The sequence below is a fragment of the Nyctereutes procyonoides genome, unplaced genomic scaffold, assembly GCF_905146905.1.
Source record: "Nyctereutes procyonoides isolate TBG_1078 unplaced genomic scaffold, NYPRO_anot_genome, whole genome shotgun sequence".
Lineage (NCBI taxonomy): Eukaryota > Metazoa > Chordata > Mammalia > Carnivora > Canidae > Nyctereutes > Nyctereutes procyonoides.
The window spans coordinates 67820990-67843221 of record NW_026575142.1 but is presented as its reverse complement, the minus strand read 5'-3'; the positions used below and the strand labels follow the sequence as shown (position 1 = coordinate 67843221).

The following is a 22232-nucleotide window of genomic DNA, read 5'->3' as shown; positions in this document are numbered from 1 at the left end:
GCTTGAAAGTTGCTAAGAGAGTAACTCGTAAAAATTCCCATCACACATGCAAAATTTTGCACCTCCATATGGGGATGAACTGTAATTAGACTCCTTGTGGTCATTATTTCACAATATATGCCAATAACGATACCTACATATGCAAATACATCAAGACACAGCATCAAGAGAGCAAATGCGAACTTGGTCTGCATGAAGCAACTACAGGTTTGGTTTTTTTTTTTTTAAGATTTTTATTTATTTATTCACAAAAGACATGCAGAGAGAGAGAGAGGCAGAGACACAGGCAGAGGGAGAAGCAGGCTCCATGTAGGAGCCCGATGTGGGACTGGATCCCACGACCCCGGGGTCAGAACCTGAGCCGAAGGCAGACGCTCAACCCCCGAGCCACCCCGGTGCCCCGCGACTGCAGGTTGTACCCCCTGGTGTCTGCTACCTCGGGGTCCACTCGAGAACTGGGGGGCAGCGTTGTGATTCCTGCCCACGTGCCACCTGCCTGTTTTCTGAACGTCCGGGAAGAGCCCCCAGGTACGAACCTGTCCCAACTGGTCTTATTTCGCAGGAGCAGAAGCCCCCGGAGAGGCACCGAACCTTCTGAGAAGCCACCCAGAGGGTCAGTATCAGCGACGGCCACAGAACTCAAGGGAGTGTCTCGACACGGAACTCAGGGCAAAGGGGGATGAGTTTTCAAAGCAAAGTGACCTGAGCTATACCTCGATCGTGGTGGTGGTTGCACCTTGCACACGTCACCCAAACTCCTCAAGCCATAGCTTTGAGATGGATGGACTTGAATATATGGGAACAACAGGCCAGGTAAGGCTGGAAGCGCCGGTTGTGGACATAACTGGGGGTGCGGTGCCGGAGACCGGGGGGCGCTTCCCATTTCTTCGCTCGCTCATCCTTGGCCACGACTGCAGCCTCGTCTAAACCACTCAGCTCGCCTCCTCGGTCTTTCTGGGTGACAGTTCTCGGAACTCCCATCTCACTTGTCAATAGGACCTCCCTTAGGGCCCAGCAGGACTTGGGGGTGAGCGGCCCTGCTCCGAGCTTGTGAGCCCTGCCGCCGGGGCCGTGGCCAGGGGTTCCGGCCTCTAGCCGCCGAGCCCCGGGAAGCCAGGCGTCATCCACCTGCTGCATCGCATCCACCAGCACCACTTCGCGTCCTCCCAGCTCCCGGATGCTCAGGCTTGAGGATGAGGCCGGGTGACCCACCGGGAAGCAGCAGAGCCACCCCCACCCCCCCAGGCAGTGGGAGCCTCTGAGGAGGTTTGCTGAGCCCTACCCCATGCAGCCCCCTCCAAAGACACCAGCCAGGCGGGCTGGGGGCCAGGGAGGGACCTGGAGGGACGACAGAGGAAGCTCTTCCCCGGTGCCACCTGCCTCTCCGGACCAGAGCGCCCTGGGCCTGTGGTCAGACATGTGGTCTGGCTCCCCGGGGCTGGGAGGTGACACTGGGGTGGCCCGCGGCACCTCCCAGGAGCAGCGGGGCGGGGAGCCCCGGGCCAGCCCTCCCAGATGCAGGCTGGGCCCCTGGGCCCCCCAGACTGCAGGGTGGAGAGCTGCCCGAGTTTCCCTCCGCCCAGCCTGTGGTTTTCACTTTCGTTTTCATTCCTTTTTTTAAATAGATGAAATCCAAGAAGGGCTCCACCCCTGGCGGTGCCTGGCCCGCAGCAACAACCTGCTGCCTGGCTGCAGGCACAGACGCGGGGACCGGGGACAGGACGGCGGGGGCAGCGAGATGCAGGCCCCGGGGGGCCCCAGCCTCGGGCAGACGTGCGTGCTGATCCTCATCTTCACTGTGCTGCTCCAGTCCCTCTGCGTGGCCGTCACCTACATGTACTTCACCAGGGAGCTGAAGCAGGTCAGTACCGCACGCCCCGGCTTCGCTGCCCCCAGGCCCCCTCTGTGACACTCCCGGTAGGAAACTGTGGCCCGCCTCCGCCTGGGGACCCTGGCTGCTCCCGCCTGGGCTTCCCCAGGAGCCTGCCTGCGGACGGCGGGGTGGGAAGGACGGGAGAACCGAGGTGGGTTACAGACCCCGGGCACCAGCTGCCCGCAGAGGCAGGAGCCCGACCCCCGAGGGCTTGGCTCTCCCTGGTCTTCCCTTCCACAAGAGCTGCATTTGTTCACGTTAGCCCTTGAACCAAGTCCTGGAATGTCGTCCGGTTTCTCTCTCTCCTCCAAGACCTGGGGCGAGGGGGCAGGTCAGAGCTTTGAAGCAGGTTCTGGTCTCGGCCGTGTCGCATGTGCATGTCGACAGCAGCGAGGCCGCAGAGGACCGGTATCGTCTCTTGCTTGGCCGAAGACACGTCACGCCTAAAGTCTGTCATGCAGCCTGTTACCGTGTGCACTCAGCATGTTATGTTCATGATAAAATCATTAAGAATAAAGTGATTGTTCTTTCTACGTCCAGGGCAGGAGGGGGGTACGAATTACGAATCCAGGTACATTTGACAGGGGGGGAAGAAAACCACAACTCAGTGCTGTGCTAGTTCATGTATTTCTCATCTGCATACGACTTTTGGAACTGTGAATGCAAAATTGCTGAAAATGAACCAAGCCAGCTTTTGGCTTCTAAGGTATACTTTGACTAATTGTGTATCACCTAGTAGAGAACTGGGAGCTGGAAGGAATGCCCCCCCCCCCCGTTTTATAGGTGAGGAGACTAGAGACCCCCAGACAGAATGACAAAAGCTCAGACAGGACTTTTTTTCTTTTTTAAGATTTTATGTATTTGTTCAGGAGAGACACAGACTGAAGTAGAGCTGAGCTGGTCTGAGCTCAGGCGGTGTGACACCTTGAGTCACACTCCCCCCTCGCAACAGGGTGACCACAGAGTTAACAGATTTGTACCCCGTGATGCGCACCGCATCCTGCCCCGTTATGATAAGGCAACGCTGCATCTGCCAGCTGGCTAGGAAATGCAGGTAGAGGGGCTCAGAGAAATACCAATTATCCAAATGCCAGAGAATGAGTGTCTGGAAAGGAAATGCACTCTGTATACCCTGCAGAGTAGAACTTTGGTCATCCCAAATCTTGCAAATCTTCCCTCTGGATTTGGAGGAAGTAGACTCTTGTTTGACTTGCAAATAATTCTAAAAAGGATGGGCTGCCAGCTGATAGACAAGTAAAGCCAGCTTCGCTCCAGAGCATGTTCAGAAGAGCCTGGGTATTGGTAGCTGAGACGGCGGCACAGCTACAAACATGCCTCTAGCTCTAAGCCTACCTGAGAGGCTGGACTACTGCTGTGTTTGTTGAGTTTGGAGCTGGCCTTCCCTAACCCTGGCGAACTTTGCAGCATAAACAAAACGAGTCTGTCTCGATTACGCAAGTCATTCCCCTCAATTTGCTGACATTACACATTGGCCTAATTTTAGGACTGAGTTAACTAGTTCCTGACTGAGCAGGCTCCTGCACTTCTCTGTGTCTATGATCAAGTGTGTTCTTGAATTTGACTATCAAAATGGAAATTGCCAATCAAGCTTACCAGCTCCCCACGTGCCTACATTTTTCTTGACCGTGTAGACACGTGTGTATGCATGTGTGTATAGGCATGTGGGAGAACTCGTTGAGAGTGCTGCAAGGGGAGGCAAACTGATGGATACCGAGCAAATACCGTGTTCCAGAAGCTTGGCAAAAATACTCCTCGATTTGATCCTCATAACAATCATGTAAACGGAATTATCCCATTTTGCAGGTAAATGAGGCCAGGGAGTTAGGTGATTTGCCCAAGATGATGAAACAGGTTTAAGGGGATAGCCCAATTTTTGAGCCCTGGCATTAAGTAGGTGCTCAACTAACTGCGGCCGTTGTAATTAGTATTGCGACGTCCTTGGAAGTTGTGGCCCTCTTCGTCGGGAACGCTCGCAAGGAAATAGGAATCTGAGTCTCTTTGGCTGTCTGTGGAGAATTAGGAAAAGCACATTTCACAAAAGCGTTAATTTCCTAAAACAGACCCCAGATCCCACTTTGGCTGATGAAACTTTCCAGAAGACAGACTGAGCAAGGACTATAGGGAGTGTGGCTGAAGGAGGGCTGAGTTACCCCTGATGGGACCTTCACAGATATGCCTGTAGACCAGCAGGCCCGCATGAGAAATCCGTGCTTAGCCTCTAACGTTTACGTTTCTTGAGAACATTTTATGCCAAGGGGACTGCCTGTCGCTGTGGCATCATAGACGGGACGGGCAAAGGAGAAGGGGACCCTTATCCGCCGATCTCCATAAACGGTTCTTTATGCTATTTGTGGCTTGCAGAAAATGATTGTCAGAGACCAATGTCAGGGCAGCAGGGGGGGCCAGTGCTGCCACCTTGAAGCCTCTGAGCCAGCTGGCAAAGGACTCCACCCTGCAGGCCTAACAATGCTTTTTAGCTCCCACATTTTTTGGAGATGCAAGTAGACGCCCGGGACTGGCTGGCCCGGGCCTGGACCAGCGCCGGGGTCACAGCGGCACCGACAGCCCTCATGGTGGAAATTCACCGGTCGGAAGAGCAGACGCCCATGCAGAAGCTGTCTGGTGGCACGCGAATGAAATAGCACGCACATCCCTCTGCCTCCAACACCCAGATGTTAATGAGAGAATAGCTCTGGCCTGAGTGTGCTTCAGAAAAGTCATGCTCTGACGTGGAAAGGATGCGGAGAAGAAGGGGAGAGAGAGAGATGCATCACGGTAGTCATCATGAATCACTCTGGACCACAGTACCCCCTCACTCATGCAGCTAGTCACCAGCACCGGCCAATGTCTGCAGAAGAAGCCACCAAATGTGATAATGTGAGAAACGTGTGGGGATATAGGGAGGATGGTGGGAGCCCTCCCTCTGGGTTTCTGTTGTTCAGAAATCAGTATTTATACATAAAATATCTGGAAGGTGAAACCCCGAAATGTTGATAATTGTGGTCTCTGGATGGTATGATCCAGGATGTCTTTTTTCCTTTTTATTTTTTTTATACTTTAGAATTTTCTACAGTGAATGCCAGAAAAATATCTATGCTCTCTCTGTATGATGTTTTGTGCAGACTTAAGGAACATGATATTTTCATATAGTCTGAAAACAATCATACCCCAAACGGCCCACATACAACCCTGCAAAGAAGAGACAGCATCCAGAGGTTAATGAAGAAGTAGGATTAGGGTGATTTTAGTGGCTTTTGGGTTTATTTTTCATTTAGAAACGTGTTCTTTACTTTTCTGTATTTCTGTATTTTGCAGGTTGCCTGTAGACCATCAGTGTCTCTAGGCAGCAATGTTGTCTAACTCCACTGCTGGTCACATCTCTATTCAGGTGGCCCCAGCTGTCACCTCTAGTACATCTACTAGGTTGAATGTTTTACTCTTGTGATTTAAAACAGGAAGAAAGAAAGTAAACATTTATTTAAAAGTAAATGAATGTTTATGCTGGAGTATGTGGAAGGAATTCAGCGATTCAGGTTTGTACTTTTGCACTTGAAGGACCTTGATGCAATGTCTAGGGGGTACATCCATGACTGGGCACAGAACAATGTGACCCTGGCTGGGACCCCTCATAAACAAGTTATTTTGATTTGGAACGAGATTGTCTTTTTATAGGAAGGAACATCATTAAGTTTGATCTTTCCTTCAAGCTTTGGAGTCCCCAAAGTTCAAACAGATAAAAATGGCCATCTTCCCATTTATTTCCCAGGGAAAGGCAATTTACATTTGTACAGGGAAACAACATCTCCTTGGTCCCCATTGTTAAAAACAAAAACAGGAAAAAAAAAAAAAAAACAACCAAATGGTCAACCAAATGTCTGACCTTGCATGGGCTTCCTGTTTCTCTTTGTAATATTAACTGGATATCAGCCTGGAGTGTGCTGGATGGCTTGGGACATATGTGTACATGCATCTGTGTGTGTGTGTGTACATCTGTGTATGTTTGTGTGTTTAATTACAAGCTAGGACTTTGTTGACAATTACCTGCCATTATAAATGTTTGCCTTCAAATGGTATTTCAAGTCTCTGCAAGTAAATCCCTACCCAGTGTGGACATTTAATTTTTAAAAAGTTAGGGTTTCCAGTGGCAATATGTTTTGAGGAGTAGAAATCACAGCAATGCCTAGAATTCACTCAATAGCCAAAGCTCATATCAAGAAACACAACTTTACCTGCACCCCAAAGGCCCCAAACAATCTTTTAAATTTTTTATTTAGGATCCTGGAATTTAAATGGACTCTATTGTCTTTTTTTTTTTTTTAAAGAGAGAGAGAGCGCGCATGCAGGTGTGAGTGTGAGCAGGAAGGGCAGAGGGAGGGAGAGGGAGAGGGAGAGGGAGAGGGAGAGGGAGAGAGGATCTGAAGTAGGCTTCACACTGAGCTCCTAACCCAGGGCTCAATCTCACAGCCCTCAGATCATGACCTGAGCCGAAATCAAGAGTCGGACGCCTAACAGACTGAGCCACCCAGGGGACCCTCTTTTGCCCGCTTTGTACCTAGGTGGTTTCCCAACTTTAGAATGGGATCTCAATCATCTTTGAGCTGGGAAGAAGCTCAAAGATCACCACGATGAACCAGCTCAAAAATCAAATGCAAAATAGAAACACAAGAGAAGAAGCAATTTCTTGAGGGACACACAGAGGCAGTGAGGGGCATTGTGACCCAGGATGTGTGGCCTGCACCTGTGTCCTTCCCACCAAATCCAACTGCTTACTTTTTTTTACTCACCAGACAAAGGACATTGCTTACTTTTATTTCAAGCCGTGGGTTTATCCAAGGTGCCAAGGCTTCTATGAACCTGTCATCAGCTCCTGTTGCTTAAATAAAAAGCCCTTGTGCGTAATATTGTGTTATTATATTCCATCTTAACCCAGATGCAGGACAAGTACTCCCAAAGTGGCATCGCTTGTTTCTTAAAGGAAGATGATATCCCCTGGGACCCCAGTGATGAAGAGAGTATGAACAACCCCTGCTGGCAAGTGAAGTGGCAACTCCGCCAGTTTGTTAGAAAGGTAGGTGGACTACTGGTCACTTCACCAGGTGGCGTGGAAGGTCGCAGTTAAGATCCTCAAGTGTAGATGCCTCATTGGGCCAAGGAGGACACTGAGGCCCGGAGTGTTTAAGTGATTTCCCCCCAAATTCATAGAACTAGGAGAGAGTGGAACAGCACCACGCAGTGGGTCCCGGCTGACTCCTGGTCTAGAGCTCACTCCTCCACTCCAGAGGGCCTCCCCATCTAGTCTAACCTTTTTGTCTCCCATTGTGGAAATTCAGGCACAGACAGGGCAATGAGCTCAAGGCCACACGACAATAAAACACGTGTGAGATTTTGTTGATGTTGTTGGCGTTGGCGTTCAGAAGACAGAAGAAGGCCAATAATGGTGTTTTATGTTCTTTCAACCTTATTGATCTCTGGAATTAAACATATATTTATTTTTGTATGCACATGAAGAAAGAGGAAAGGGAGAGGGAAGAGAGAGATACTCTGAGGAACCGAAGGTGATGACATCTCAATTTATGGTCAATTAATGGCCGATTATGAAATACCTGTTTATGGAAGCTGCTTGAACAGGATCCCTCGCAGAAACACAATGTTAGCTCACAGTGTATTTCACCAAATTACATGATTTTTCCCTCATAGTTTTATCTTCCGCCTCCAGAAAGGTCAGATAAGGATGTGGGTATGAAAATATCCTGAAAACTGTGACATGACATCATTGTTTAAAAAAAAAAAATACTGGGGACATTCCCAGGGTGGGGAGGAGGCGTGTTTTAAAGACTGGGGCTGGTGGGAACAAAGCCATGGGTGGCAGGGGAGGGAAACTCAGAACTAGGGCAGAAATCTGGAGCCTGAGAGGGTGGGTAGACGCCGGGGCTGGGAGTGGGGGGCTAGAGAGGTAGTGGGGATAGATTTCACACGCCTCTCCCCTGCTCTTCTCTCCCTCCCTCCTGTTCTCACATCCTGCCGATAAGCTGGGAGAGGATGCAGATAGGGGGGTGTAGATGGGGGGGTGGGATGCAGATAGGGGGATGGGAGCGTGGGGGGGAAGGTTTCCCTTGTGTTCCAGCACCACGAATGGAACAGGCTCTTTCCAGTAAATGCCCATTACAGATGGCATCTCATGTAGCCCTCATCACAGCTCTGAGGGAAGAATCATTCTTATCTTCCTCTTTAAAAAAAAAGAAAAAAGATGGATTGATTTGTGAGCGAAAGAGAGCACTCTGAGGGGGCAGAGGGACAGAGAAAATCTCCAGCAGGCTCCCCGCTGAGCGTGGAGTCCGACTCCCAGCTGGACCCCATGACCCTGAGATTATGACCTGAGCCGAAATCAAGAGTCAGATGTGCAACCGGCTGGGCCACCCAGGCGCCTCACCTGCCTCTTTAAAAAAAAAAAATAGATGAAGAAATTAAAGTTCACATCCATTAAGTACATGGAGTGGAGTCTCCCAGAGCTAGTGGTTGACAGAGTTGGAACTGGCCCATCCGCCCAGGCCACCCTCACTCCTTTATTCTGCTCCCCACACTAGAAATAGGCCTGGCCTCTGTCCTGCTCCTCCTCCTCCTCCTCCTCCTCCTCCTCCTCCTCCTTCCTTCCTCGAGTCCCAGAGTGAGAGACAGAGCAACAATGCTGAGGCCACCTGTCCCCTGCCCTCCCCAGAGTCCAGCATCCATTGTGCTAGAAGCAGACCCTCCCTTGGGGCACCCGGGGGGCTCAGGGGTTGAGCACCTGCCTTCGGCCCAGGGCATGACCCTGGGGTCCCAGGATCGAGTCCCGCCTCGGGCTCCCCACAGGGAGCCTGCTTCTCCCTCTGCCTGGGTCTCTGCCTCTCTCTGTGTGTCTCTCAGGAATAAATAAATAAAATCTTCAAAAACAAAAAGACCCTCCCTTACCGGGTCAGGACCTGAGACCAACGAGGGGAAAGCAGCTGGCCTCTGATCGGGGGGAGGGCACGGGGAGGGGAGTTTCTGGCCATTTCAAAGTCAACAACAGGGGTGGGAAAGGAAGGCGGGACGGACAAAGGCCCAGGGACAGAAGCCAGTGCAGGGGACTTTAGAAGCCATGGCCTGGCTCAGCAGTAGCTCATCTAACAGGAAGGCGAAGGGTTCACTCTTCCTTACTGGTCTTCCCCACCAGTTAGCACGAAGAAGGCGACACTGGTGGTTTCGTAAAGGCCTCACCTAGCTTGCCAGCTGGCACCTTCCTCCTGTGTGGCTCCAGCTGTGGCCTCTCGAAGATGCCATCCCCATCCATGAGCAGAACTTTCCGCAGCTGCCGCTGCTCCGTGCTCACCCCAGCTGCCCCCATCCCACGCCAACCCGAGGTTCATATCTCTTTTCTTTTCTTTTTATTTTTTTTAAAGATTTTATTTATTTATTAGAGACACAGAGAGAGAGAGAGAGATTGAGAGAGAGAGAGGCAGAGACACAGGCAGAGGGAGAAGCAGGCTCCCTGCGGGGATTGACACAGGACTCGATCCCAGGACCCCAGGATCAGGCCCTGGGCTGAAGTCAACCCTAAACTGGGGGCCGCCCTTGAGTTTCATATCTTAGCTGGAAGTTTCCTCCCAGACATCAGCAAGAGGGGCCGTAGACCTTCTGTAGTGAGTTTACATTTTTAGGAAAATTAACAAGCTTTATTCAATACTGTTTGCAGATGATTTTGAAAACCTATGAGGAAACCATTCCTACAGCTCCAGGTAGTATTCTTTTTTGTTGCTATTTTAGTTTTCTACTCCCAACCTCCTGACAAGGTGAACGGCTCTCCAGCCCCTTCCTCTCTGCCCCCATCTACGCGTCCCCCTCACACTGCGACTCCCTGTCTCAAGACACTTGATTCTGTTTTCCTATTTCCTCTGGGCAGGTAGTCGGCTCAGAGCCAAATCTGGGGCCCCACCGGTGGTCAAGGCTTGATTTCATCCGAATCTTGTTTTCGCACCGTGGATTTTCCTTTCACCTCAATGTCTTCGGTTATTTATTTTTTACTCTATACATAAGTCATCTACATCCTTTCTGGGACGTGGCTGGGGGGCCCCAACGCAACCCATCCCCTCTGCTTCTGACAACCTCTGGGCTCCATGGCTGTCTTCACGCAAGAGCCCTCACTGGGTCATCTTTTCCAACAACCCCGTACCCGCCCTCAATTCTCATCTTGTGGTCCCTCAGCCATGACCACCTTCCTGTTCGTGCTCGGCAGCCTGCTTCTGGCCCATTTCCCCTTTGAGGCCTACAGCCCCAGCTGGCGCCTTCTCGTTTCTCATCCTATCACCTCATTTTACCTCTTTGGAGAAAACTTCCCAAAGGCAGTTTTTCTGAGTAAGTTCACCCGCCCCCTGCTATTTCTATCACACTTATCTTGTTCATTTCCTTCTAGTTTTATAAATTTTTTTAAAAATCTGTGTGCTCTCTGCTTCCCTACTAGGTTAAAGATCCGCAGGGACGGAACACGTCTATTTCTCTCGTCTGTCTATAATAGCACCTCACTTGACGCTCCACACCTAGTAGATTCTTTTATCCCCCTGGCCCTTAGGTGTACCAACTTGTGTGTGTGTGTGTGTGTGTGTGTGTGTGTGCATTTTGGTTGGGGTGAAATTCATGTAACATACAAGAAACTGTTTTTTGAGGCATCATTCTCATTTTGTTTTTTCGTTGAAGTACCTACGACACACAGTGTCATATTAGTTTTAGGTGTACACCATAGTGATTTGACGCGTACGTACATTACAAAATGCTCACTACAGTTAACTGCAGTCACTACCTGGCACCACACAGAGTCATCACAATATTATTGGCTGTCTTCCCTATACTGTATTTTATATCACTGTAACTTATTTAAGACTGGAAGTTTGCACCTCTTAGTCCCCTTCACCTATCTCCCCCGTCTCCCCAACCCTTCTGGCAACCACCAATTTGTTCTCTGTATTTATGAAGCTGTTTGTCTTGTTTTGTTCGTTCTCAAGTTCCACACGTAAGTGAAATCTTACAATATTTGTTTTTATCTTCTGACTTCTCTCCCTTGGCATAATACCCTCCAGCTCCATCCATGTTGTCTCAAATGTCTAGACTTCATTGTCTTTTATGGCTAATACTCCACTGGGTATATGTACCACAGCTTCTTTATGCATTCATCTCTTGATGGACCCTTGGGTTGCTTCCATGCCCGGACTGTTGTAAATAACACTGCAAGAACATGGGGCGGGGTGCATAGATCTCTTCAAGATAGTGATTTCACTCTCATTTCCTTGGGTTAAATATCCAGAAGTGGAATTCCTGGATTGTATAGTTTTTCTATTTTTAATTTTTTGAGGAATTTCCATACCATGTTCCATCGTGGCTGCATCGGTTTACATTCCTACCAGCAGTGCGGGAGGGTTCCCTTTTCTCCACATCCTCACCAACACTCATCGTTGCTTGTTTTCTTTGTTATTAGCCATTCTGACAGGTGTGAGGGGATATCTCATCATGGTTTTGACTTGCCTGTCTGCCCCTGATGATGAGTGATGCTGAGCATCTTTTCATGAAGGAATGGCGTTAGGTAGAAGGTGTCCTGTGGGGCCCAGAAGTGCAATCCCCTTTGGCCACCAGAACTAGGTACTTCAGGTACTATGTGGGGTCTGTGTGCCTTCCTATTGTGAGCAGGCCACAACTGCTGGTGGGCATGGCTGGCCCTGGGTCTGGCTGGCTAAGTCCCAGCTACGGCTGCTGTGGGTGCCCTGCTGGGTGGGACAGCCTGCTCTGGGTCAGGAGCCACTTTGGAGGGGTGCTGGTCTCAGCACCCACAGGAGCCCCCTGGGGCATGGCAGGGCAGGAGCAGCTTTGGGGTGACACTGATCCCAGCTGAGCTGCCTTAGAGAAGCTTGTACCAGGATAGGCAGATTGGGTGGGGCAGGGCCACAGGGCAATGCCAAGGTGAGGCCAGTGGTGCTAGCAAGGTGCTGGAGAGAGTCAAAACTGGAACCAGCCTGTGCATCAGGCAGCTAGACTGAAGGAGGGCAAGAAAAAAAAAGGCTGCCAGCCCCTCTGTTTCCAAAGAAAGTTCCTCTAGATCACTGCCCCTCTATCACATGCCCTAAAATTAGTCAATAAATCTCCTCCACATAATGGCCCAGACACTTCTGAAACCACTGCCTTTGTGCCAGGTCTTGGAGTGAGTGAGTCTGCGCAAAAGCCCTTTAAAAGCAGAGTCTGGGTTACCAATAGCGCTGTGGCTCTCCTGGGGGTGAACCCCATTGATTTTCAAAGCTGGACATTGTGAGAGCTTGTGTTGCCCCTGCAGGTCCTCGGGCAGGGGGCAGTGGCCCATGTGGGACTCGAACCCCTTGCTCCCTGGGGGGAATTCCACGCCCACGTATCCCCCCTCCACTCAGAGATCACCTCACCTTGCGTGTGGGACCTGACCAGACCTTGTCTCTGCCCCTTTCAACTCTCCTCCATGTGGCTTTTTCGTTATTTCTTTAGCTGTGGAATCACTGCGCTGCTAGTCTTCAGGTCCTTCTCAGAGAGAATCACTCTGTGTGTAGTTGTAGCCCTGGCGTGTCCCCGGGAGGATGTGAACTCAGGACCCTCCCACTGCACTGCCTTCGAAAACATCATGATTAACTGTACTGAAGTGCCCAATTTAGTGGCAGCTAGTGCAGTCACAACATTGTGCCACCACCATCTCTCTCCACACAGAAGGTTCTTAACACATATTTTTAAATGAAGACATAAGTAAATAAAACTATTGAATAAAATTTGCTACTTATTCACATTTGGCTCACTGTAGCCCCATATTCCCATATTGATGGCCATAGAGGCCTGAATACATATACCAGAGACTGGCATCCTAGGGCACAGCAGCCTGGCAGAGGAGAAACAGCTCTTTAATCTAAGTGTTCCAACGATGCCTTTCTACTTTTCAACTATCCTTTTTCAATACGACAAGCTTCCTCATTACTCAACAACTCCCATTTTTTCTTTATTAAATAGGCTTTATTAAACATGAAGGATAAGACCTGTTCCCGGGGTCTCAGCATTTTTTCCTCATTGTTTCCCCAAAAGCAAAAGTGGTAGTCAGAGCAGTGAACACTCCCCCTCTTCGGATGAGGCACAACAGATCCATGGTCCACAGTAGATGCATGTACAATTTTCAGTGTTGTGAGAAAAGTACTCTTTTCTGTTCATCGCAGTAAGATGTAGAAATCACTTACTAATCAGTATACCAACATGTATTCACGACACTCAAATAGACATATTCATGTGTTTCTTTTCCACGAAGTGTTTGCAATAGCCAGAAAGAAATCTCCTACCTAAAAAAAAAAGTCTTTTATTTATTTATTTATTTATTTATTATTTATTATTTATTTATTTATTTATATATCCTCATTAGCATTTGCTTTTATATTTAGCCTTTCCTGTGTCCTCGTGATGACCTCAAATATAAAATATTTATAATTGATTTCAGTTGTTGAATATTTTAAAACAAGATGTTAAGGTCTAAGGGCGGGCAAGTCATGATGGATTCTTTTTTTTTTTTTTTAAAGATTTTACTTTTGGGATCCCTGGGTGGCGCAGCGGTTTGGCGCCTGCCTTTGGCCCAGGGCGTGATCCTGGAGACCCGGGATCGAATCCCACGTCGGGCTCCCGGTGCATGGAGCCTGCTTCTCCCTCTGCCTGTGTCTCTGCCTCTCTCTCTCTCTCTCTCTCTCTCTCTCTCTCTCTGTGACTATCATAAATAAAATTCAAAAAAAAATTTAAAGATTTTATTTTTATTTATTCATGAGAGAGAGAGAGAGAGAGAGAGAGAGAGGCAGAGACACAGGCAGAGAAGCTGCGTGCAATAAGCCTGATGTGGTGAGTGTGCTGATGTGGGACTCAAACCTGGGAATCCAGGATCACGCCTTGAGACAAAGGCAGGCGCTCAACTGCTGAGCCACCCAGGATTCTTTAACAGTGGGAGCTAAAGGTGAATGGACGCATGAACCTTGCAAGCTGAGCACTCGGAGGGTCATGCATCCCCATGGAATATTTGGTCTTAAAGACTCTACAAATGCCCACGCATCCTGAATAAGCAGCAACGGATACCAGATAGATGGAAGAGAGTCTCACTTCCCGTTCATTCCCTTCCTGTGAAATTTTGCCACCTCCTTTCAGTTCCCTCTACTACATCTAGGTTAAGGCCCCCTGTTTGCAGTCCTGATCAGTTATAGTCTGGTAACTTGCTAGTGTCTTCTACTCATCAAACCTTATTTTGAGATAGGGCAGCCTAAAGCACAGCACGTTCTCTCTTTAGTTCCTCTACCACAATCTTTCAGAGTCTTCCCATGTCCTGTAAAATCTAAATCTCTTAGCTTAACATTCAGATCCTCTATAGTTTGGCTCCGAGTTCAAGCCTGAACCTGAACTCCTCTCATGCCTGTGTCCCAGGAAGGCTTTGTGCATCCTACCTCTGGCCTCTCTCCCAGGTCTCTGAGAATGCCCGTCTTCTATGCCTTGCTTCCCGAAGTCTGCTCATCCTCATCCTGTTCAGATCATTATCCTTGAACCCTCAAATATTTACTTGCATTCCTTTGTTTCTCATCCTTTCTCCTTGCTCCTGAAAGAGTGCCTGGCATAGATCGATGGGCACTTTGGTTTGTTGGAGGAAGCATTAGCACAAACCCTCCGCTGACCTCAGTTCTCCAATAAACAGGAATCTTTCCCTCTCCTGAACACTCATCACCCTTTATTCATATTCCTCACAAGTAAATTTTCATTTTCTAGTTCATCTCTTCCCTGGAAGACTGTAAGTCCTTTGAGGGCTCAGTCAGTGTAATCAGTGATTAACCTTTGCAACCCCTGTACATCAGAGTGTAATGCCTCACTCCTGGCAATATTTGCTTGATGAAAGAATGTAATTTATCTTAACTAGTGTGAGCACATTTGGAAAGTTTGAGCCAATTTTGTTAAAAGTGTAGCTTGTTGAATTTGTATATTTAAAGGCTGCTCTGAAGTAAATCAGAATGTGATCAGTATTATTTATTATGATCTAGTGAATTCGTGATTTTTATGTTTATTTACTGATTATCATGACCTGTATGCCAATTCAAATTTCTTTTAGGGCGGGTGAGGGCAGGGGGACGACTGTTGGATACCAGTTTGTAGCATCTATGGACCACTGTTAACACTGCTACTCCTTTAGAATCAGGATCACCCTGATTGTCTCTATATATAACTCAAAGTGGAAATTTGCCAATACTTGGTTATTTGTGTACTTTAAATGACTCAGCAGAGTTATTACATGTCCACAGTTATTTGTTTATTTGTGTATTTGCCTGTTTTGGAAAAGGACCAGAATCTTCATTTTGTTGTATTCTGGTTAGACCTTACCTTTGAGATGCTGATAAATTCTAACCCAAGTTACTGCTCATTCTTCCCATCTCAAATACTTTCGAAACATAAGCTGAAATAGACGGATCATCATATTAAAATGTAGGCTGTTTTTACAAAAGCCCATATAATCAACTTGTAAGCACACTGGGCTTCCAAGTCTCACCGACAGCAGCTCTCAATAGCAATGTATTTGAAAAGTTATTTGACAAGTGCTAGTGCCGACGATTCTTTCTCATTTTTCTTTTAGAAAAGCAGCTAAATATTCCTTACGTATTAAGCGACCGAGGTTCTCAGAGAGTAGCCGCTCACATAACTGGAACCAGTCGGAGAAGCATGTTTCCAATTCCAAGTAAGAGAAACAATAAATATATGGCTTACAGGAAGGCAATGGAAAAATTTGTTCCAAATAATTTATTCTTCTAACTCGTACATGAAATGTTTATGTGGCTCTCTACAAAATGTTCAGTGGTAATCGGGGCTCAGACTGACTCTTTTCAGAAGCAAGATTACAAGACAAATAGCTCAACAACTGCTCTCAGGAAAATTATATGGTGGGAGAACTTTGTCTTTGAGTATTCCATGCCCCTATTTGTGCTTTTCTTTTTCTTCCTCAAAGTAGTTTTTCTTCCTCACTCTTATCAAATCATCTTCCTCTTCGAAGGTTTTAAATCAGTTATTCACTTTCACCATGAGTCACTAGGTATTCTTTGTGGTATTTGTATTTGGTTAAACTATGGGAAGCTGCCAATATTTGACCATTTTTCGTTCACAGAAATGTCAGCTTCATATAGTTTCACCAAATATGGTAAGTTTGTTTCTTAACTAAAGAATCAGTGTCCACACAGTGTTGTAACGGTGCAAGAGTTTTAGAGTCCAAATACCCATGTTGGAATACCAGCTCCTCCTTACCTAGATATAGGTTTTTAGCAAATTACCTAATCAAATCAAGCTTCAATTTCTTCATATACAAAGTAGAGACAATCTTTAAGTCATAAAATACTGAAGATTAACACAGGCAAAATTCCCGTGGTTGTAAGTACTCAATAAACAGTTGCTTATATTACTATGAAAGGTTTTATCCCAAGTTAAAGAAATTTCAGATATCAGTTAAAATATGAAAAGATTGTGGGATTTTTTTTTCTTTTCTTTTCTTTTTTTTTCTGGGCAGTTGCCTTCCTGGTATTCCTGAATTCATGTTTATGAATAATTTTTTTAAAATTTTTTTTGTTTTATTTATTTATGATAGGCACACAGTGAGAGAGAGAGAGGCAGAGACACAGGCAGAGGGAGAAGCAGGCTCCATACACCGGGAGCCCGACGTGGGATTCGATCCCGGGTCTCCAGGATCGCGCCCTGGGCCAAAGGCAGGCGCTAAACCGCTGCGCCACCCAGGGATCCCTGTTTATGAATAATTGACATGTTGTGCCTGAGAGTGAGATCATTATAATGTTACTGTGTATTATTCATCAGGACACACAACAGTTGCTTTACGCTGTTGAAAAACTAAATTTTGCACCAATCATGGAGATGACCTCAAAGTTTAAAGAGATATATTTTCGTAGGGCCCTTTTTCAAAGTCTTTGGAAGCTAAAGATCCAAGGGTCTGAAGATCTTTAAATCTGGGCTCTCCTTGCCAAACCTTGCACCCTGTCTTATGGAGGACCAGAGGTGCTTTCTGCTTGAATGGTGCTTTTGACTCTGGATTACTGAGAAAGACCAAGAAAGAACCCAAAGAGACCCAAAGAAATAGCAATAATTTCTGAGCTCTAGGCTTAAGGAAATATATATGTTTCTTTTGGTTTCCTTATATGTTACTCATTTGAACTCACCGGCATAGGAAGAGAGGTAGGGGTTTGGGATAGAAATTCTACCCAGAAGTAAAGAGTGTCATCCGAGTTAATCATCCCCCATGCTACTGTTTATTGCTGAGTGTGACAGACGTAGCATAAGTGGTGGATAAGGTACAGAAAAGTAAGGGACTTCCAAAATGTCCCAGTGATATAGTAGCCTCCAGATTTCCATAAGACTAAAATTTAGAATCCTTGTAAGATTGAAGGATTTATATTAGATTTATATTAGATTGAAATTCTTTGTAATCCCAACCAAAAAATTGGCTAGCCACAGCTACTGAGATAATTTTTGCATTTGCTACAAACTTCTTTCTTTTAACTTTCTTTCTTTCTAAACTTCATCCAGGCTCCAAGAATGATAAAGCTTTGGGCCACAAAATAAACTCCTGGGATTCCACGAGAAAAGGACATTCATTCTTGAATAACTTGCACTTGAGGAACGGAGAGCTGGTTATCCATCAAAGGGGGTTTTATTACATCTACTCCCAAACATACTTTCGATTTCAGGAACCTGCGGAAATTCCAACAGGACAGAACAGAAAGAGAAACAAACAAATGGTCCAATATATTTACAAACACACGAGTTATCCGGACCCTATACTGCTGATGAAAAGTGCTAGAAATAGTTGTTGGTCTAAAGATTCTGAATATGGACTCTATTCCATCTATCAAGGTGGGATATTTGAGCTTAAGGAAAACGATAGAATTTTTGTCTCTGTATCTAACGAGCAATTGATTGACATGGACCAAGAAGCCAGTTTTTTCGGGGCCTTTTTAATTGGCTAAATACGCTGCAAAGAAAAAAAACTGTATTCTTTATTCACAACAAAGCAAGGACATCTGAGCAAAGTCACGTCAACCAAAAGAGTAACACGCATTTCTCAAACATCTCTGAAAATGACCAAGTCATTCTCAGAAAATGAAATTGCCGAAGACCTTTCCAGGCGCCACCAGGGATCAGCTTGCTAGCAGAAACCTAGAAGATTCTGTAAGCAGCTGTCTTTATAATCTACTCTTGTAAAGACCCAGAAGCAAGATTAATGATCCATCTCTTTTTTATGTAGGCTCCACAGCCAACGTGGAGCCCAACACCGTGCTTGAATTCACAACTCTGAGATCAAGACCTGAGCTGAGATCAAGTATTGGACACTTAACCAGCTGAGCCACCCAGGTGCCCAGTGATCCATCTCTAAAGTAGTGTATCGCTCTGGTCGCTTCCAGGTTACCATACGGAACAACACTCCCGAAGGTAAAAGAGAACGGGGAATCACTAAAAGGTCATGCTCTTGGGAGGTAACCTCTGTGGATATACGCGATGTGCAAAGGGAGTTTGCATTGTGCATGACCTCACAGGAGTAACCTCATACACCTGGATTTGGTGGAATTAAGAACATTCCACTCAAAATAATATCCTTTTGTTAAAAAAAAAAGAAAACACACACAAACTAAATTTTTGTTCAGTGAACAAGGAACTATTTCTGAATGGTTTGTGATTTTCACTACCAGAAGTCAAGCTGGCCAAAAGCACTGATAATATTTTTGGACAAAATCAGTGAACAGCTTAATCAGAAATCGGGGAATTTGGTCTCATGGGAGCAGGAGAAGAAATGAGAAAGTGGAAATGCCAAACGCAAATAAATTAGCAGAAAAGAGCCTAAGAAAGATCTGATTCCCCTACCCCCCAACCCGCCTACCCATCCTCCCCTGCCCAATAACATTGCCTAGTATACAACTGCCTAAGGTTGTTATCATTTATTTGCCTCCGCCAGAAGGACAGAAATTGCTTTTATCTTCCAAAATTGTGACACAAAACATTTTATCTCATCGTTTAATCTGACCAGTTGGAGAAAAAAGAATTAATTGTAGCGTTTGTCTAATCTCTTTTAATTGTCATCCTAAACACAGCATAATTTATACATTGGGGCTGTATGCTCAAATGTTCATTTAAATGTGTCTGACCAATTAGGTCTTTTTCAAATTTAAATTTAAACATGCTACAGACACCTGGCACTTCTGGCCCTTCTTACTCTGTTTTCTACAGTAATAGGTAAGTTCTTACATACTAACACATTGACTTACTTGTTACTGTTTTTTAAAGCCTGCCTCCTCTCACCAGGATATAAACGCTGTGATACCAGGGAACATTTAGTGCCATTCACATCTGTAACCTCAGTACCTGGGACAGTACCTTAACATAACACCCACACACAACATATTTGTGAATAAATGAATGAGTGAATGAATACCTAATCTTACGGGAAAAAAATTTAAAACATCCGCTGCCTTATCCCTCATATTGAGAAAAACAAAACAAAACAAAACAAAACAACTGAGGAACTTCAAAAGTAATCTTAAAGTGAAGATTAAAGTGAAGGCTTTTTAATTTTTTACTTTTAAAATCTTTTTTAAAGATTTAATTTTTAAATAATCTCTACACCCAACATAGGGTTCAGATTTACAACCCTAAGAACAAGAGCCACACACTACGACTAAGCTAGCGAGGAACCCTGAAGACGACTTTTTAAACGAAGACTTAAAACTCAAAGCAAAAGACTGCAGTGTTTCTTAGTATAAAAACCTCAAAATGGGGATGCCTGCATGGTTCAGCAGTTGACCATCTGCCTTCAGTTCACAATGTGATCCTGGGGTCCTGGGTTCGAGTCCTGCATCGGGGTACCCACAGGGAGCCTGCTTCTCCCTCTGCCTGTGTCTCTGCCCCTCTCTCTGTGTTTCTCATGAATAGAATCTTTTTTTAAAAAAAAAAAAACCCTACATATGAAAGAGAAAATTAATTTTTACTTTATATTTTTGTATTAAAATTTTAAAATGTTACTTTTCCAATAAAAATGACATATGGAAATATGTAGTTTTTGTTTATCTAATATTTGCATTTGTTTTGGAGTACCAAGATTATTAAAAATGGGAAAAAGAGCTTCTAATCTCTTTTTTATGATTTTTGGTTGACATATCTTACAGAAGAAAGGAATTAATTGCTTACTTTTTATCTAATGTGGTAAAACATATCAGTTTTTTCCTTCACAGTTAATGCTTTTGTTATAGATTGAATTGTGTCTTCCAAAAAAAGTTTATGTTGAAATTCTATTCCCCATTGCCTCAGAATATGACCTTATTTGGAAATAGGGTTTTCCCAGATATAATTAGTTAAGATGAAGTCATAGTGGAACAGAGTGGGCCTTTATAACAATAAGACTCGTTTACTTTTTTTTTTTTTAAGATTTTATTTATTTTAGAGTCGGGGGGAGAAGCAGGAGGAGAGAGACAAGCAGACTGTGTGCTGAGCACAGAACGTGACAGGGGCTCTCTACCTCAGGACCCTGAGGTCATGACCTGAACCGAAATCAAGAGTGGATGCTCAACTGGCTGAGCACCCCCGGGGCCCCAAGACTGATATGCTTATTAAGAGAAGGAAAGTTAGAAACAGACACACAGAGCTCCACGTGACAGCAAAGGCAGAGATTGGAACGATGTTGCTGCCAGCTAAAGAGCACCGAGGATTGACGTCCCCCACCAGAAGCTAGGGGGGACGAGGAAAGATTCTACTCAGTGTCAGAGGAAGGATCTGAGACCCAGAGTCTCAGTCCTCTGCTGACACTCTGATTTTGAACTCCTGGGCTGCAGAGCTTTGAGAGAATACATTTCTGTTGTTGAAAGCCACTCAGTTTGCGGCACTTTGGCCCGACAGCCCTAGAAAACTAACACAGGTTTTCATACTACATCCTAGAAATCTCTTCTGCTGACACGAGGCAGATAGTGCCACATACATTTTTCCTAAAAGGTTTGAAGTTTGGCCTTTCATAGTTTGATGGGATCATTCAACTCTGACTTATGTGTGATGTGAGATGGGGATGATTTTAATGTTTCTATCATAGACCAAGCTTTCACGGGTCTCTTTCTGTGCTCTCCTCTCCCCCCCCCCCATTGATCTAGTTGTCCACCTTTAGATCCATACCATTTTGGTTTCTTACATTGTGTTAAAATACACACAAAATTTACCATTTCAACTATGTTCGAGTGTACAATTCAGTGGCATTAAGTACATTCACGTTATTGCCCAACTATCAACACTAAACCTCTCCAGAATGTTTTCATCATCCCAAACTGAAACTTTGTACCCAGTAAATATTGTCCCTTCCCTCAGCTTCTAGTAACCACGGTGTTGCTTTCTTTATGGCTTTGACTATTTTAGGTGCTTCACCTAAATAGAATTATACAGTGTTTGTCCTTTTGAGTTTGGCTTACTTCACTTAGCATAATGTCTTCAAGATTCATCCGCGTTGAAGTACGTCAGGATTTTATTCCGTTTTAAGACTGAGAAAAATTGAGGGAGGGGCAAGATGGCGGAAGAGCAGGGTCCCCAAATCGCCTGTCCCCACCAAATTACCTAGATAACCTCCAAACCATCCTGAAAATTTACGAATTCGGCCTGAGATGTAAAGAGAGACCAGCTGGAACGCTACAGTGTGAAGAGTTCACGCTTCTATCAAGGTAGGAAGACGGGGAAAAAGAAATAAAGGAGCAAAAGGCCTCCGAGGGGGAGGGGCCCCGCGAGGAGCCGGGCTGAGGCCGGGGCGAGTGTCCCCAGGACAGGAGAGCCCCGTCCCGTCCCCGTCCCGGAGGAGCAGGAGCTGCACCAACCTTCCCGGGCGGGCGGAAAGGGGCTCGCAGGGAGTTGGAGCAGGACCCAGGAGGGCGGGGATGCCCTCGGGCTCCCGGGGACACTAACAGGCACCTGCGAGCGCAGGAGAGTGCTCCGAGCTCCCTAAGGGCTGCAGCGCGCACGGCGGGACCGACCGGAGCAGCTCGGAGGGGCTCGGGCGGCGGCTCCGCGGAGGGGGCTGCGGGGCGGGAGCGCGAATCCACCAGCGCAGGCCCCGGAGCACAGGGCGCCGGGACACAGCCCAGGATCCGGCCTCCCCCGGGACAGGCAGAGGCCGGGAGGGCCCAGGACAGCGAGGACGCTCCTGCCCCGAGCTGAGCAGATCAGCGGCCCCGCCCCGGAGCCTCCAGGCCCTGCAGACGGAGAACCGAGAGCCCCGAGCCCCGTAGTTCCTGCGGAGGCTGAA

General features: G+C 46.5%; 1 protein-coding gene across 1 annotated transcript; it reads left to right on the top strand.

Moving 5' to 3' along the window:
* Positions 1-1597: 1597 nt before the first annotated feature.
* Positions 1598-20014, top strand: TNFSF10 (TNF superfamily member 10). Its single transcript, XM_055308084.1, has 5 exons — positions 1598-1861; positions 6825-6962; positions 9606-9648; positions 15546-15647; positions 17495-20014. Exons 1-5 carry the CDS (start codon positions 1739-1741, stop codon positions 17932-17934), a joined length of 846 nt encoding a protein of 281 aa, XP_055164059.1. The 5' UTR covers positions 1598-1738; the 3' UTR covers positions 17935-20014.
* The last annotated feature ends 2218 nt before the right edge of the window (positions 20015-22232 follow it).